The sequence below is a fragment of the Notolepis coatsorum genome (assembly GCF_963971535.1).
Source record: "Notolepis coatsorum genome assembly, chromosome: 5".
Taxonomy (NCBI): domain Eukaryota; kingdom Metazoa; phylum Chordata; class Actinopteri; order Aulopiformes; family Paralepididae; genus Notolepis; species Notolepis coatsorum.
In genome coordinates, this window is record NC_140169.1 from 96962372 (window position 1) to 96980010 (window position 17639).

General features: G+C 43.9%; 1 protein-coding gene across 1 annotated transcript in view; it reads left to right on the forward strand.

The window, feature by feature from the left end:
* Positions 1-17639, forward strand: part of igf2r (insulin-like growth factor 2 receptor) — a 178342-nt gene that overhangs the window by 77618 nt on the left and 83085 nt on the right. The window contains exons 16-19 of the mRNA XM_084314480.1: positions 662-836; positions 12664-12779; positions 13217-13376; positions 16954-17136. Of these exons, the coding sequence (XP_084170606.1) occupies positions 662-836; positions 12664-12779; positions 13217-13376; positions 16954-17136 (634 nt within the window). The remainder of the gene's footprint in view (positions 1-661; positions 837-12663; positions 12780-13216; positions 13377-16953; positions 17137-17639) is intronic.

The window sequence follows — 17639 nt, forward strand, 5'->3', positions numbered from 1 at the left end:
TGTCCCCGACTAAGGATTTGGATGGTCGACTATGATTGGCCAAAATTAGCCGTTAGTCGACTATTGGTACTAAAAACAAAAAACAAAAAATATATATATAATATTTTTTATATATTCTTTTAAATATATATATATTTTTTAAATGTATCATTCCATTTGGGCTGTGGGGGGTGCTTAATGTCTGAAGGAGTCGACTGAAGGCTTCTTGTCCTCTGCAAAAGCATGCAATTGGTCCACTGATGGATACATCTTGATATTTGTCTAGTCTAGTGTGTTCATTAGATGGGTGAAATCCTCTTTCAGTGCCTCTGTGCCTGTTTTCGTAGGCAGTTAGCCTCTTGAATGCGTGCCATTAGCGTTAGCCACGCTTCTAGGCCTCTTTTCTTTTGGAAAGAATGACTAAAAAAATAAAAAATAAAAATTGTATATTCGACTAAGAGTACAGTATATTGGCCAGTCGACTACGGCTCCTTTCGACCGATTAGTCGACTAATCGACTAATAGGGGTCAGCCCTAACACACACAGCTAAGTGCCCTGAGTGCTCCGGAGCCTGTCAAGTAGACAAGAGATATACAGACATACACACACACTGGGAATCCATCCCATTGGTCTTCCTTTAGAACTTTTAATAATTTTACTTCTGTGTTCTTCTATGTGTAGTTCTAACTCCTGGAGTCTGGGGGAGTACAGCTCTCGTCTGTCCTACTATGACGGTCTGATCAAGTTGTCGTACTCCAACGGCTCTCAGTACAACAACCAGCAACACACCCACCGTGCCACGCAGATCTCCTTCCTCTGCGACAGAGAAGCCGGCGACGGGAAGCCTGAGTTCCAGGTGATGTCTCTTCTCTTCTCTTCTATTAGCTTCTGCCCTCTTCTCTTCTTTCCTCTTCTCTTCTCGTCTCGTCTCGTCTCTCCTCTTCTGACTCTAGACAGATCCATCAGTCTAACGTGAAGATAAACATCGTCTCAGTTTGTACACATAGCATTCATAGCTCATATTCATTCTTAACACTATGATCGCCGCGGACGAGTTTTCACGTCATTCGGAGCCATGCTCATTCTGCCGAAGACGCCGTAACTCGTCTTTGATGTCAATATTTCAAAAATCTGTCATCGAAATCATATTTCCTTTCTGGAGCCCTGAGATGTACTGGTGAGCTCCACTCAACTGTCTAACGGTTCGAGAGCGCCATCTGGTGCTCCAAACAGGAAGTGCCCATCCATATGTGCTCCGGGCACTCGCGATCTCCATCTCAACCCCCTTGATGATCAATTGCTCGCCCTCACTCAATAAACAACGTTATTTGGACGTATATAGTATTATACAACCTGGAAATGGTTCATCAGGATCAACATCCCATAATCGAAAACGGTCTACTCCACGCTGATCGTCCAACGGCGCGAGGAACATACGGTAAGATTCAGCGTTATTTTCTAACCTATTCTATATAAACTGCTATGATGAACATATGACCCACTCTGGATGAATCATCTAACGCTGCCCACGGAATTATAAACGATCCCCCGCCCATCCGGTCATCATCAGATCATACGTAGATCATTCTAGAAGTACGTCCAGTTGACATTTTTCATCTCGCGCCGATCGCTACCAAACTGTATTTCATCATCAATATAATGCATTTAGGGCTATAAATCACGTTCTGAAGAAGGCTGCAGAAAACGATAAAAACATACTTATACTTTAGACCATATTTTAGTATGAATATGTGAATGAAAAAGTTTAACGTTGCTACACCCTGAACAATACATATAGGACATTGAATGGGCCATAATAATGGCAATGTAGCAATAGAATTTAAAAAGTTATAGCCCTGCAAAGAAGGGGAACTTCTCCATAGACAAATAGAGCTGGCGAGGGATGGTAAATTATGAATTTAACCCATGGCGATCAAAGTGTTAAGATAGACCTATATTTGCACCTGTATTGTGACCCGGCATGGTTTAGGTCGGATTGTGCTGGCAGAGAACATTCCTCACAAAAGCCGAAAATGTCGCGCATTTCAGAAATGGGTAAAAATAAGAGATATTGGCATTTTTAAAAATTTTTTAATTTCTTTATTACAGGAAAAGTAGTATGTACATTTACATTCGTCAGTGTTATACATTCTCCATCTTTTCATCTTTTCTTACCCTTTCATTTCCCCTTCCCCTCCTTCATACCCACCCCAGCCCCCCCACATCGAGGTTTTTGAAGACACATCTGCAAAACATCCAAACATACAGCATAGATGCTACTGAAAAAAAAAAAAAAAAAAAAACACAGTAATAGTATCAATCAGACCTATCTGTATTATGCACAAATATTTAGATATAAAGAAGCAAAGAAAGAACTAAAAACACAAAAAGAAAACTCTCCAGCACAGCTGTGACTGTGGAAGAACGTCATCAATGAGGTTATTTCACTCCTTTCCCTACCTCTGCCCATATTATGTGGTAATTCTTGAGTAGTCTAACCTTCCGCAGCTGCGTCTCCCATTCCCCTCTCCCTCCCCCAGTTACCCACCCAGCCCCCGGGGGTCTCATTCACACACATTCATACCAGGACAGGGAGGGGGGGGGGGGGTTAGAAAATAGGAATAAAATAACGATAAAAAATAAGGAAGTGTAGTTAGAGGTGTAAAGCTCTATCCTTTCTAAGTCTCTTCGTTGATAGTCAGGGTATCGATGTGTTGCAGAAATGGTTGCCAGGTCACTTGGAATGTTTCAAGGGAGCTCTTTAGGGAGAATCTGATTCGCTCAAGCTTAACGCAATGTAGTATCTCATGTATCCATCTGTTGTGAGTAGGTGGGGAAGGGTGTATCCACTTAAAGAGAATAAGTCTCCTAGCGAGGAGGGTAGTAAATGCCACAACTCGTTTTGCAGCCCTAGATATTATCGTAGGGGTATTCGGGATTCCGAAAAAGGCAGTGAGTGGATCTGGGTCTAACGCCACTCCCAGGACCCTACTCAGTGTATCGAATATTGTAGTCCAAAACTCTGTGAGTTTGGGGCACGTCCAAAACATGTGCATATAATCGGCTGGAGATTGTTTACATCTATTACACGCATTCGTTCTATCCGGGTATATCTTTGCTAACCTCGCATTGGTGTAGTGAACTCTATGCAGTATCTTACACTGCAGCAAACTGTGTCTTGCACATATAGAGGAAGTGTGTACCAGGTCTAGTATATGATCCCATTGTTCATCTGTAATGATAATTCCCAGATCCTCGTCCCATTTGGCTTTCAGGGAGTCTAAGCAAGTTGGGTTCATCCAAAATATTTTATCATATAAAATTGAGACGAGCCCTTTCCGCCCGGTACCGAGCGATAGGAGAGGGTCAGTCCTAGAGTCTGGAGGACGGCCAGGGAATTGTGGGAATTGGTTCTGAACAAAATGTCTGATCTGAAAAAGAAACGGAAAAGGTGGGAATTTGGGAGACCAAATTTTTTCGACAATTCTGCAAACGACGAGAACACACCTCCGGAGTAGAGGTCATTAATGGTTAGCAAACCTTTGTTTGCCCAGCTTCTGAATACAGGATCAGAACAGGACGGAGCCCTGACGGAGCGTGCAGGCCAAATTGTTTCCTAAACTGACTCCAGATTTTCAAAGTTTCCGTCACAATTTGGTTCTGAGCCACCTGTTTAACACTTTGGCTGCCGGAAAACGCCTAAACACGTCATTCCCGGCCATGCTCAAGTTGCCGAAGACGCTTTACAGCGTCTTTAATATCAATATTTCAAAAATCTGGGATCGGATTCATATTTCCCCTCCGCTGGCCTGAGATCCACCAGGAGGACCCACTGAGCTCTCTGGCGGTTCAGGAGCGCCATCTGGTGGCCGATCGGCGCAATCGCTTAACAGGAAGTGCTATGGAGATTGTGCTGGTTGGCCGTATTACTTCCGGGCACTAGCTATAGGTTCCGGGACTCGATCTCGACACACTACATAGCGATTGATTGCCAATAACTCGATAAACAACATGATTTGGACGTATATACCATTATACAAGCTGGAGATGGACCGGGTAAATCGACATCCCATAATGGTAAAATGTCTACTCTACGATGATCGCCCAACGGCGCGCGGAGACTGGGGTGAGTTTTAGCGTGTAAAGTTACCGTCTTCGATACTAACTGCTATTATCAACATTTGACCCACATTAGATGATTGGTATAACGCTGCCCACGGAATTATAAACGCCCCCTAGCCCATCCGGTCAACATCAGATGACGTGTAGTAACTTCTAGAAGTACGTCTAGTTGGAATTTTTTATATCGCGCTGATTGCCATAAAACTGTATTGCATCATCAATATAATGTATTTGGGGCTATAGATCACGTTCTGGAGAAAGCTGCAGAAAGAGATGAAAACATACTTATACATTAGACCATACTTTACTATGAATATGTGAATGAAAAAGTTTAACGTTGCTACACAATGAACAATACATATAGGACTTTGAATGGGCCCTAATAATGGCAATGTAGCAATAGAATTTAAAAAGTTATAGCCCTGCAAAGAAGGGGACTTTCTCTATCGACAAATAGAGCCGGCAACCTACGGTTGATAATGAATTTAACCCATGGCAGCCAAAGTGTTAATAGGGATCGAAATGGGTAACTGGGATGTTGCCACAGACCAGAGTGAGTACTTTGCAGAGGAGACTTCCATCCGAGCCCATTGGGGTTGGCCTTCTTCCTCCCTCCTGGGCCTCCAGTAAAGGAGTTTGTTTATATTACATGCCCAGTAGTAATAGCGAAGATTAGGCAAAGCCAAACCCCCTTCCGATTTGGGAAGTTGCATAATCGGACGTCCTCTTAATACGTGCTCTTTTGTTACCCCACAGGAATGAACCTATAAGTTGGTCAATCGAAGTGAAAAAGGCTTTATTAATAAATATTGGTATATGCTGAAAAGCGTATAGAAATCGGGGTAGGACCACCATCTTTATCAGGTTAACCCTACCCAGAAGCGAGAGGGGGAGAGAGGACCATCTCGTCAGATCTAGCTTAAAGCGCTCCAGCAGAGGACGGAAATTCTTTGCGAAGAGTTCCGTCGGTGATTTGGCCATAAAAATCCCTAGATATGTGAATCCTTCCGTGGCCCTTTTAAAGGGGAAAAGCGATTGAGGAAGCTGTTCCGCAGACGCATTAACCGGTAAATATTCACTTTTCTGGAGATTGAGTTTGTATCCAGAGAGCTGCCTATGTTGTTCTAGAATATCAAGGATAACAGGGATGGACGATGACGGGTTGGAGACATAAAGTAGGAGATCGTCGACATACAATGAGAGTTTATGAACCAGGCCGAACCTCTCAATCCCCTCAAATCTAACCTCACTGCGAAGCCAAATGGCTAAGGGTTCTGCGGCGAGCGTGTAGAGCAAGGGAGAAAGCGGGCATCCTTGACGAGTACCGCGATAGAGCGCAAACTGGCCCGACTTGGTACCATTCACATTGACCGAGGCCACCGGGGACGAGTATAGGAGTCTTATCCATGAAATAAAACCCGGTCCCAAAAGAGTATGGAACAGGTACCTCCATTCCACTCTGTCAAACGCTTTCTCAGCATCTAGGGAGAGTACCATTTCTGGCGCGCCAGTCGTGGTTGTGAAAAGGATATTTAGCAGCCTTCTGGTGTTAAAGAAGGATTTCCTGTCCATGATGAAACCCGTCTGATCCGGGTCTATCAGGAACGGGACCACCTTCTGAAGACGGCATGAAAGGACCTTAGCCAATATTTTACAATCCACATTAAGGAGGGAGATTGGCCTGTAACTGCTACAAAGGAGAGGGTCTTTACCTTTTTTGAGCAGTAGGGATAATGACTCCTCTGAAAGCGTGGGTGGCATTTGGCCCTTTAGAAGGGAGTCGTTATATACTCTTAGTAATAATGGATTGGATTTATATAGCGCTCTTCGTGACACCCCAGAGACCCCAGAGCGCTTACAGAGTCCATTATTCGTTCATACACAGTCATACCGGTGGTGGTAAACTACAATTGCAGCCAGAGCTGCCCTGAGGCAGACTCACGGAAGCGTGGCGAATAATCAACGCCTACGGCCCCTCCGACCACCACCAACATTCATACACATTCATTTCTTAGTAGGAAAGGAGCAACCAACACGGAGTAAGTTTTATAAAATTCTGTAGTATAGCCATCTGGCCCGGGCGATTTACCACTTTGTAAAGATTTGATTGCCTCAGTCACTTCAGAGATGGTTATAGGCGTGCCTAACTCTTCAGCTTCCGCTTTATTCGCTTGAGGGTACTTGAGAGACTTGAGGGGGTTTGGGCGATCCCAGTCCTGCTGTGAAGATTCCGACGTGTAAAGTTTGGAATAATAGTCAGAGAAAATTTCTGACATTTCCGTAGGGTCTGTTGTAGTGACACCTAATTGGGATTTTATCCTGGGAATCAGTCTAGAGGCACTCACCACTCGTGCTTGGTATGCAAGTAATTTCCCGGCCTTATCCCCCTGTTCGAAAAAACGTTGCTTGGTGTGCAAGAGGCGGCACGGTGGTGTAGTGGTTAACACTGTCGCCTCACAGCAAGAAGGTCCAGGGTTCGAATCCCGCTTGGGGACCAGGTTTCCATGATGCCAGTTACCCAGGTGGGGTATCTCCCAGGCCTTTCTGTGTGGAGTTTGCATGTTCTCCCCGTGCTCGCAAGGGTTTCCCCCCCCGATAAGATAAACCCAATGGAAAAACATGCACAACAACAAGATCGCTAACGCTGTGGCGTCCTTGACGAAGACGGACAGGAGCACTTGGATTGGTCCCCTGGCGCGGCTCACGTGGCGCCTGTCTGCTCCCGGCTGCCCTTGGGGGGGAAGGACGACGGGATGGGTTAATCGCAGATACGCATTGTATGCATGGTTCGCATGTGTGCCAAATGGTGACCTCGGAGCAGGTCCTAAATTATTATTATTATTATTATTATTATTATTATTATTATCTTACTAGTTGAGAGCAAGTCATATTGTGATTGGAGCTGGAGCCGTTTCTTGTATAGAGTAGGAGTCGGTTTAGATGAATACTGGATGTCCAATCGTTTAATCTCATCTGATATATCCGTTAATTTGGATTGTTCCTGCTTCCCAAAATGAGAGGTAAAGGAGATGGCCTGTCCGCGGAGATATGCCTTAAAGGCCTCCCAGAGCATGTCACTGCCAACTTCAGGTGTGTCGTTTATCTCAAAGAAGACTTTTATTTGTGCATGGATAAAATCCTTAAATTCAGGTTCAGATAGTAAGTGGGAATTGAATCTCCAAAATTTAGAGTGTTCTACCCTGGGGGAAGTTAATTTCAATGGATGTCGGGGCATGATCGGAAATGACTATACTATGGTACTTAGTAGCGACTACATTATGTAGTAGTTTCTCATCTAGCAAAAAGAAGTCTATCGAATACGTGTGGTGGACATGGGAGAAGAAGGAGAAAAGTTTATCGGTAGGAAATTTTGCTCTCCAAGGGTCTATAAGGCCAAGTTGTTCCATATGAAATTTCAGGATGTTCGCTGCTTTGGAGATGGTAGTTCGTCTATCCGAGGACCTATCCAATTCTATGTTTTGGACCTGGTTAAAGTCTCCTCCGATAATTATGTGATGATCATCAAGGTTAGGTATCGAGGAAAATAAGTTAGACACAAATTTATCATTGTCCCAATTTGGCGCATATATTGAGGCCAAAACCACTGGAATGTTTTGCAGCCTGCCCGACACTATAACATATCGTCCATCAAGATCAGTTAGAATAGTGGCAGGCTCGAAGGGAACATCCCTATGTATAATGATTGCAGCTCCCCTGGCTTTTGCTGAGAATTTAGAATGAAAAACGTGTCCCATCCATGCTCTCTTAATGCGGGGGATATCTGAGGTGCAGATGTGTGTCTCCTGTAAAAAACAAAGGTCACCCTTGAGGTGTCGTAGATGGTTAAGTACCTTATTAGCCTTGATAGAGCTATTCATCCCTTTGACATTCCATGAGACGAAACGGATGTTCCTACCCGTCACTGCCATGTTCTGTCAAGTATATACATACCTGAGTTGAGAAGATAAACCATTAGAAGAGAGGAGGAAGGTAGAGGGGGATAGAGAAAAGGGGGGGGGGGGAGAGTTGACGCACACACATACACCCACACAACCATACACAACCATACTCACCCGGGGGTACATCCCTTGGTCCCTATGGGAACAGCAACAGCCTCTGTATCTCTCAGGATACTTTCCTTCCGGTGGAGACTTCATCCTCACTCCCCTTTTCCCCCCTCTCTCCCATCAATTTTGAAAAGCCTCCAATATGGTTACGTATAAACCTTTAAATTGTGTTAAAAGAACATTTGAACTGCCAGAGAAACAAGAAATAAAAGCCAAAACAACAAAAGGGATGCTTAAATTCAAAAATTAAAGACTGGGATAAAAATGAAAGATACTTGCAACACAACTCGGGGCTTACCCATTAGAGATTAGACATAAAAGCGCTACCAATGACTCCCAATAAGGAGTGTGGCCCATAGAAAGTTCAAGTTTCAAGTTTCAAGTTTCTTTAATAGTTGTCATACAGAAGTACAGAATACTTTCATACAAAATGCTTCTTACTGTTACGCTCCAGAGACTGTGCTAGACAAGATAGTATCAAATAACATAGTATAGCATGTAATTTTAGAAGAAGAAAATGAGGTCACAGTGTTCGGTATAGACATATGTACAATGTTCTGAGTTACCATATAATATACAATACTATGCAGTGTACTAATGTACAGTACTATATAGTGCAAAGCAGAAATGGGATGAGGTACAATTTAGGTACAATTTACAGTAAGGTGTACGAGTTGTAGTGCAATCCTTCATCAATAAATATAAAGTGTGGGGAGTGGGTGCTACAGTGTGTTTGTTTAAAGTGGGTGTGTGCTATAAAGTGTGTGGAGTGGGTGCTACAGTGTGTTTGTTTAAAGTGAGTGTGTGCGTGTGGATGTGTGTGCTATGTGCGTTTGGTGGTTGTTGTTGTGTAGTGTTCATTCATTGTTCGTTTAGCAGCCTGATGGCCTGGGGATAGAAGCTTCTTCTGAGTCTTTCTGTGCTCGCCTTGAGACTCCGGTATCGCTTGCCTGACCGCAGCAGTTCAAAGAGGCAGTTGTTCGGGTGACTGGAGTCTTTAATGATTCTCTTCGCCTTGCCCTTGCAACGCTTGTTGTAAATGTTCTGGAGGGTGGGGAGCCCCCCTCCAATTGTGCGTTCGGCTGAACGTGTCACTCTTTGTAGTCTGCTTCGGTCTTGTGCAGTGCTATTCCCAAACCAGGAGGTGATGTTGCCGGTCAAGATGCTCTCTATTGTACATGAGTAGAAGTTCTTAAGGATCTTCTGACTGACTTGGAACTTCCTTAGGCGCCTGAGGAAGTAGAGGCGTTGTCGTGCCTTCTTCACAACACTGTCAATGTGTGTGGTCCATGTCAAATCCTCGGATATGTAGGCTCCGAGGTACTTAAAGCTGTTGACTCTCTCAACCGGTGCCCCGTCGATGCTGAGGGGGCTGTAGTCCTTGACCCCCGACCTCCTGAAGTCCACAATCATCTCCTTTGTTTTGCTGTTAAGAGTGGACAAGTAAACCGATGCGTTACAGTGTGTGTAGGTCAGCCTATAATTCAGTGGACCTGGGCAAAGCCCGCCTCCAACCTACAGCAACTCGGGGAGAGTGTCTTTAGCCCCTGCTACCAAGCCCACTAGGGATATAAAGATTGCAAAACCAAAACATAGTTGAAAAAGAGGTGCCACTCTCCTCTTTTCTCTTCCCCCCTTTCTCCCTCTGCCTATTCAAAAAACAAAAAATTATATACATACATTTAAAGAGTAAAATATTAATAAACATGAGGTATATGCAGCTACAGGGGTTACACCATTCAGGGACCTCACAATGTACCTAAAATATGTATAGGGAGGTAATCTGGTTAGTCACATTCGGCAGTGTCAGAGACTATACCTTAAGACAGTAAAAAGAAGCGTGTGCAAATTGAATTGGTTCAGTCAGTACCTTAGGTGCTTCTTGAAACCTGCATACCCAACCCCCACTACCCAATAGATACTATCAGGTTTATGTGTATTGAGACACTCAAATATGAAGAGGAGCATGTGCACCCTGAATATGCTCACCCTGCATAGAGTCATATGTATATAAGTAAATACATACAGAAGAAAAGATAAATTAAGTTAAGAAAAAAAAAGGTGGGGGAAAAGATTATATACATATATAAAAATAGAAGAAAAAAAAAGGGAAGAAAGGGGGGTTGGCGTTGGTTTCAGCTGTCCCCGAGTGTCCGTTGGGCCTAGGTAAATGGCCTAGTAAATTCAGGCCCAGTCTCTGCGCCTTAAGTACTCCTAACGCGTACATATAGAACCTTCATTATCCTATCAAACCGATCCCTTCTGTTTATTTAGCAGCCCACAAACAGAGGAAACGTCTACAGTTTGAATGAGAGCGAGACCTATGCAAGATAAGGGCTATCAAAGAATAATGAAAAAAAGCAAAAAGGCGTTCGAAATACGGGCAAAATATAATCCGCGTCGGCTGTTTGGGAAGCATAGAGTTCAGTTTCAGAAGCCAGTCCGCTTAATGTCAATAGCATCCCCCCATGAGGTCTAATTATCAGGTCTAACGCAGTCGACCAATGTAGCCCAACCAATGTCTATAAATTCAGTCTTGCATTCTACATTCATTGTTCATTGTTCATTGCTCCCGGCGTCAGATTAGCTTACCACTGGGTATATGTTGGGTAGCCGTCCACGCTAGGCTAACTTGGCCTTGAGGTACTTTTCGGCATCCCCAACAGACGTGAAGCGTATTCTGTCCCCGCTCTCTTCCGTAATCATCAGTTTAGCAGGGTAGTGGAGACTAGGCCTCAGCCCCCGCTTGTAAAGTAGTGCCATCACATCGCGGTACGGTGCTCGCTGTTCCAACACACCCGGGGTATAATCCTCGTAGAAAGCAATTTGTTGACCGTCGTATAGCATCTCCGCTCTTCTCTTCCTGGCCTCCCGAATCACCCGTTCTTTAGTTTGATAGTTATGAAACCTGATGATAACGGGCCTAGGCTTTTCACCCTGCTTCGGTTTAGCTGCCAGAGACCTGTGTGTGCGGTCCAATTCTGGAGGGTTAGGGAGGGTCTCTGCCCCAAGAATTTGGGGTAAAAGGGTGGCGAAGAAGGATGTTGGTCTCGGGCCCTCAATCTGTTCTGGTAGTCCAATGATCCGAAGGTTGTTACGTCGCCCTCGAGCCTCGAGGTCCTCCGCCTTAGCCTTTAGCACCGCATGGCCGGCCCTCAGATCCGCACATGTAGCCTCCAGCGACGTAATTCTTTCGCTTACAGATTCTGCATTCTCCTCCAGGGAATCGACCCGCTGTGCATTGTCGGCCACGTCCGTTTTCATTTGGTCAAGTTTATCTTCCAAAGCGGTAATGGCTTTTCTGAACTCGGTGGTCATAGCCTCTTTGTGGCTTTCAAGCAGGGCGGCCAGCCAGGCCTTGCTAAAAGTATCGTCAGCCTCTTCCTCGTTAGGAACATCGCCCCGTTTGGATCTTGGCGTCTTGGATGTCATCTTTGCGACAATAAATACTTAGTTAGCTATATCGATGTCAGTATATAAACAAGAATTGTGAGGTTTTGGAGTCTTAAAACGTAGTAATTAAAAAAACATGAGGGAGAGAGGGAAAAACGCGCCCTACTCACTGCTCACCATACCGGAAGTCGAGATATTGGCATTTTTGAGTGCTTTGAAATGTTCTCTATCTGTTTCCTTATTTTCTAAACTTAATACAACTTGTAAATGTTTTAATTATAGTTAGATTGCCGATTGCCCACGGAGTCTCTCTGGATTGTCCAGAGATTTAGGTTTATCAATCTGCGCATGCGGAGTTCGGGAGTAGGTGCGGAAAAGTGACTATAGCTTATAGTATAGCTACTATGGACTTGGGACTGATCTCTCCGTATTCAGGAGACTCGGGCGTATAAAAGTCTATTGGACCATGTCTCCAGCACCCCCACAGCCTCCCTCCGCTCTCTCTCCCATGAGCTCAATGTAACGCGGAAGTGCAGTGGTCTATTCATTATTAGTTTGCAACGAGAACAAAGTGCAATAAACAAAAAATGTATTGCCTCATTTATTGATGAAACAAAACCAACAGCAACACAATTTACCACCAAGAACAAAGAGTTTAGTCTCACAAAAAGATCGCTAATGTGACTGGGATTTCCCATTTATAACTGTTAGCATTGCGGCTAGTGTACATTAGCTAATAAATAGCTAGCTTCGATATGTGTGTGTGTGTTAGGGGTGGAACGGTTCGCATTCGAACCGTGCACCGTTCGATACGACCTCCACGGTTCGGGGCATGTGTGTATTGTTCAGTTATAACGTTAGCCGCAAGCTAACCGCGGAAATGCTCACAGCGAAGTGACTTCGCTATGACGAGCAGCTACACTGACGGGGGGGGGTACTACCTGCAGTGGAAAACGAACGAAGTACCAGGTACCAGAAGCGAGTCGAGTCGAGTAGGTACCATGTAGTGGAAAAGTGGCATTACTATCTGTTTGCCTCCGTTTGTGTCTTTCCGTTGACGTTGTTTGCATTTGCGCCTAAATTTGGTTTTGTGTATTCCAGGCGGAGGATAACTACACCTATAACTTCCGGTGGTACACGTCATATGCCTGTCCTGAGAGACCCCACGAGTGTGTCGTGACGGACCCCACCTCCCTGGAGCAATACGACCTCTCCAGGTAACATGTGGATTTACTAACGGCTCCTTATCACCCACAACAGGGTTATGGGACCTGTGGAGCTCTGCGGTTAGAGTGCTTGTTCCTTTGAGCATGGCACTAACACTGCCAGGGTTACTGAAATGTACTGAGAATGTACTGAAAAATGTATGCAGTAATTTCACTGTAAAGCACTTTGTGACTTGGTACTAGAAGCTCACTGAAATACATTGATTCAGTATTTAACACATTAAAATGTTCACATTGTAGGCATCTGATGTTAATTATTAATAGAGGACAAACATGACAGCCTAATTAATATGATTTTTACCATTTTATATAACTTTAGATATAATTCTCTCTCTCTCTCTCTCTCTCTCTCTCTCTCTCTCTCTCTCTCTCTCTCTCTCTCTCTCTCTCTCTCTCTCTCTCTCTCTCTCTCTCTCTCTCTCTCTCAGTCTGTCTCGGTCCAGTTCCAGTTCTAACTGGCAGGTGATGGATCTCTCTGACCCCAACAACCTCAGGAAGTATTACATCAACGTGTGTCGGCCCATCACCGTGGTGACGGGCTGCGACCGCCAAGCGTCTGTCTGCCAGATGAAATATGAGTCGCAGCAGGTTGGTTACCATGTGAAGGATTTGGGTGTTTTTCATTGATTAGGACAGATTAGGTACTTTTACACCTTTTAATTAAGGCAAGGTGGCTATGTGTTAAAATATAAGACCGACATTTCACTCCAGTCTCTGTAGAAGCAGGGCCTGTGAGAGATATCGAAACTATAACAATAGATAAGGCGAGTCAGGCACAGAGCTCATGGTCGGCATTCTTGAGATGGCACAGTCTTTTTTTAGATTTATCTTTTTTTATTGGAAGAATTAGTACATATTTATAAATTTCAAAATTATACAACTTCCATTTCTTTCCTCATTCCTATCCCCTAATCCCACCCATCCCACCCAGTGAGGGCGACGACAAACATACATGAAAAAGAAAAAAAGAAAAAAAGAGATATAAATAAAAAATAGACATTTAAATAATTAAACAAAAGTACAGATGTGGCAGACAAAGCTACGCAAAAGAAAAATGAAGTCAAATTAAAATAAAACAAAGATAAAACAGAGATATTTTTATATATACATACCGTAATAATAATATATAATATAAGTGTTACTCTCCATTTTAGTAGCGTAATTTCCAGATGGTAAAACAAATAAAATGGAGAGTAAATTTAACACCCTTAGCAGACCACCACAATGCCATCTCCCTAGCCATGCGTGGGCTAGCAGTGTCATGAAGGTAGATAGGGGGTGGAGGGGGGTCATGGGGTCCCAAGATTGGATGGAGTCATATGGGTTTTGAAATGGGATAGGAAGGGCTGCCATGTTTTGTGGAAGATATCCGTGTGGCCTTGTGTAGTAAATCTGATTTTCTCTATATGTATAAGAGACATGACATCCCTCATCCAGTGTAAGTGTGAAGGGGGAGTGGCTGCCTTCCAGTTGAATAGGATGAGACGTCTGGCAATGAGTGAGGCAAAGGCCATGGCATTGGATTGCCCAATAGATATTGTAGCGTTTTCCGGTGTCAAGCCAAATAGTGCAATAAGAGGGCATGGGTCAATGTTCATAAAAAATATGTCTGAATAAGATTTAAAAATGGAAGTCCAGAAAGGGGCCAGTACTGGACAATGCCAGAACATATGGATAAGTGAGCCAGGGGCTTGGTGACACCGGTCGCATGTGGGATCCATGCCAGGATTTATCTTCGCCAGTCTAGTCTTTGACCAATATAGACGGTGGAGGAGCTTGAACTGTATCAGTGAATGGCGGGCACATATTGAAGAAGAGTGTATTCGGGCAAGAGCGTTTTCCCATTCTTTGTCTGTAAATTGATGATTTAGATCGGACTCCCAGTTTTGTCTTATAGCCAATACTGAGGAGGGTAGGGATAGGGATATGATGTTATATAGTTTAGATATTGAGCCTTTGATTACAACCTTCACCTCCAAGATGCGATCGATCAAAGTTTTTGGGGGTGTATGGGGGAACTGGTCAAATTTGCTCTTAACAAAATCACGTATCTGTAGATATCTGAAAAAATTTGTTTTTGGTAAGTTAAACTTTAGGGACAGTTGTGTGAAAGACATGAAAGAACTGTCTTGGTACAAATCATAAATGTTCAGAATGCCCTTCTTAAACCAGTTGCTGAAGGTTTCATCCACCATAGAGGGAGGGAAAAGGAAGTTTTTGTGGACAGGTGACGACTGTGACATGGCGTGGAGACCAAAGTGTTTTCTAAACTGGGACCAGATCCGGAGGGAGTGTTGTACTAAGAGGTTGTTGGTATACTGGGCGGTTGTGACTGGGAGCGAGGAGCAGACTAAGGATTGCAAAGATGTTCTAGAACAAGATGCCCTTTCCATGTCCACCCATGCCGGTACCCACTGACAGAGTCCGTAGTGGGAGTGACTCCAGTAGAGAATGCTGTGAATATTTGCAGCCCAATAGTAGACCAAGAAATTGGGTAGTGCGAAGCCTCCCTGTGATTTAGGCTTCTGGAGGGCCATTTTATTTATTCGGACTGGGCGTTTGTTCCAAATAAAATCTGATATTGCCTTGTCGAGGGCTTTAAAAAATGACTTTGGAATAAAGGTTGGAATATTTTGAAATAAGTACAGAAATTTCGGTAATGTGTTCATTTTCACAGTGTTCACTCTGCCAACAAGTGATAAAGGAAGTGATGACCATCTGATAAAATCCTGCTTGGTGCGCTCCAGTAGAGGGGTGAAGTTGGACGCTATGAGATTAGAATGTTTATGTGTTATCGTTATGCCAAGGTAACGGAAGCTGATTGGGGAAAGCTTGAAGGGGAACCTAGAGGGGGGGATATTTCTAGCTAAGGAATTTATGGGGAAGAGTTCACTCTTGTTTAAGTTTAATTTATAGCCAGAAAAAACACCAAACTCGTGTAGTATGTGAAGGACACGTGGAAGTGTGGCCGCTGGATCCGCGATATACAACAGGACATCGTCCGCATATAGCGAGATTCTTTGTTCCTGTCCATTTCTGATGATGCCTTGGACATGGCGGTCCTTGCGAAAGGAAATAGCTAGTGGCTCGATCGCTAGTGCAAATAGTAGCGGAGAGAGAGGGCAACCCTGTCTTGTACCGCGTTGTAGGGGGAAATATTCCGAAGTCACATCAGATGTGGCACAGTCTGCCCATGACTTGGGAGTGATGGGGGCAGGGCAGAGTGCTAGTAATGAGAATGCGAGAGCGAGAGTAGGAGAGAGAGCCGTTGCCTAGGTAATGAAAGCGAGATAACAAATCTATCAGTAGAACAGTGGTAGAAAGCGAGCGGGCAGAAGAGTTTGGAAAGCGAGCGAGACCGACATCAAGCAGAGAGCTCCAGCTTCTTCTGAGGCTGGAGGGGGAGAGGGAGACCACAAGGAGCCGCTAACGGGAAGCTAGGAGAAATAGCACTTAGACAGAGATAAATGGAACTTTCGTTTTCTTATACCTCTAAAGACTTTCAATTCGTTTATTCTGTACGAGAACCTTGGTTTATGCAAATAAACGTCCTTCTTCTGATAAAGAGAAGAAGACTCACTCCAGTACATTTTTGTCCGGATGCATTAACGGGGGGGGGGGAGAAGGAGTGTTTCAGCCATGTAAGCGCGTGGGAGGACAGAATTCCATCGAACGATTGCTTAACAATAAATAAATAAACACACCGCAGAGACTTCATGGAAGGGCCGATGGAGGGTGATACCAATCAACAAAAGTCTGATAATCTAACACATGGTAACACAGTGAATGTTTACATAGAGGCTACAGTTACAATGGTAACACAGTAGAAGTTTCATAGAGGCTACAGTTACCATGATAACAATAGAAGTTTCATAGAGGCTACAGTTACCATGGTAACAGTGGATGTTACATAGAGGCTACAGTTACCATGGTAACACAATAGAAGTTTCATAGAGGATACAGTTACCATGGTAACATAGTGGATGTGTCATAGAGGCTACAGTTACCATGGTAACACAGTAGGATGTTTCATAGAGGCTACAGTTACCATGGGAACATAGTGGAAGTTTATATAGAGGCTACAGTTACCATGGTAACACAGTGGATGTTTATAGTGGTGATTTCATCCAATACTGCTCACACTTTCTCTCTTTCTGTCTCTCAGGGTCAGGGAGTTCCAACAGAAACGGCGTCAGTCAGTAACATGGGTGTGGCTAAGCGTGGACCTATCATTGAGGGGCGAGACCGGCTCCTGCTGGAGTTTACAGACGGCTCTGTCTGCCAATCGGATGGCTTACATCTCACCTACACCACACGCATCCACCTGGTCTGCTCCAGAGGAGCTGTGGTGAGTCACGGTGGTCCCTCCCTTGTTAAAGGACAACGTGGGTCCAGAGTCACTCTTGCCTTGATAGTGTACAATATTGATGTCTCAGGTTATTCTTAATAATCAATATTCTTCCACTGTGTTTGAAAATGTATCTTAATAACAATAAACAAGTATATTCATTAAAAAAGTCATCATGGACATCGGTGGGATTATGTTTATATTCGGTACCCATTGAAATCGGTTCAGGAAGTGGATTTTCTTCGCAAGTTGGAACGTTGAAAATCCTTTTGCTGTAAAAAGATTCTTCCAATCTATGAAGAACTGCTTCAGAATGAGCACTCCATACATTATTGAATAGTAGTTTTAGTGATGCAATACCGTATTAAATAGATTAATTGGTATTAAACATATTGAATTGAAACACAATTCACCCTGACACCGGCTGTTTATGTCATAATTGTCCATGTACAGTATCTAAGCTGTGTGTGTGTGTTTTTCTTTATACAATGTATGCTTTATAA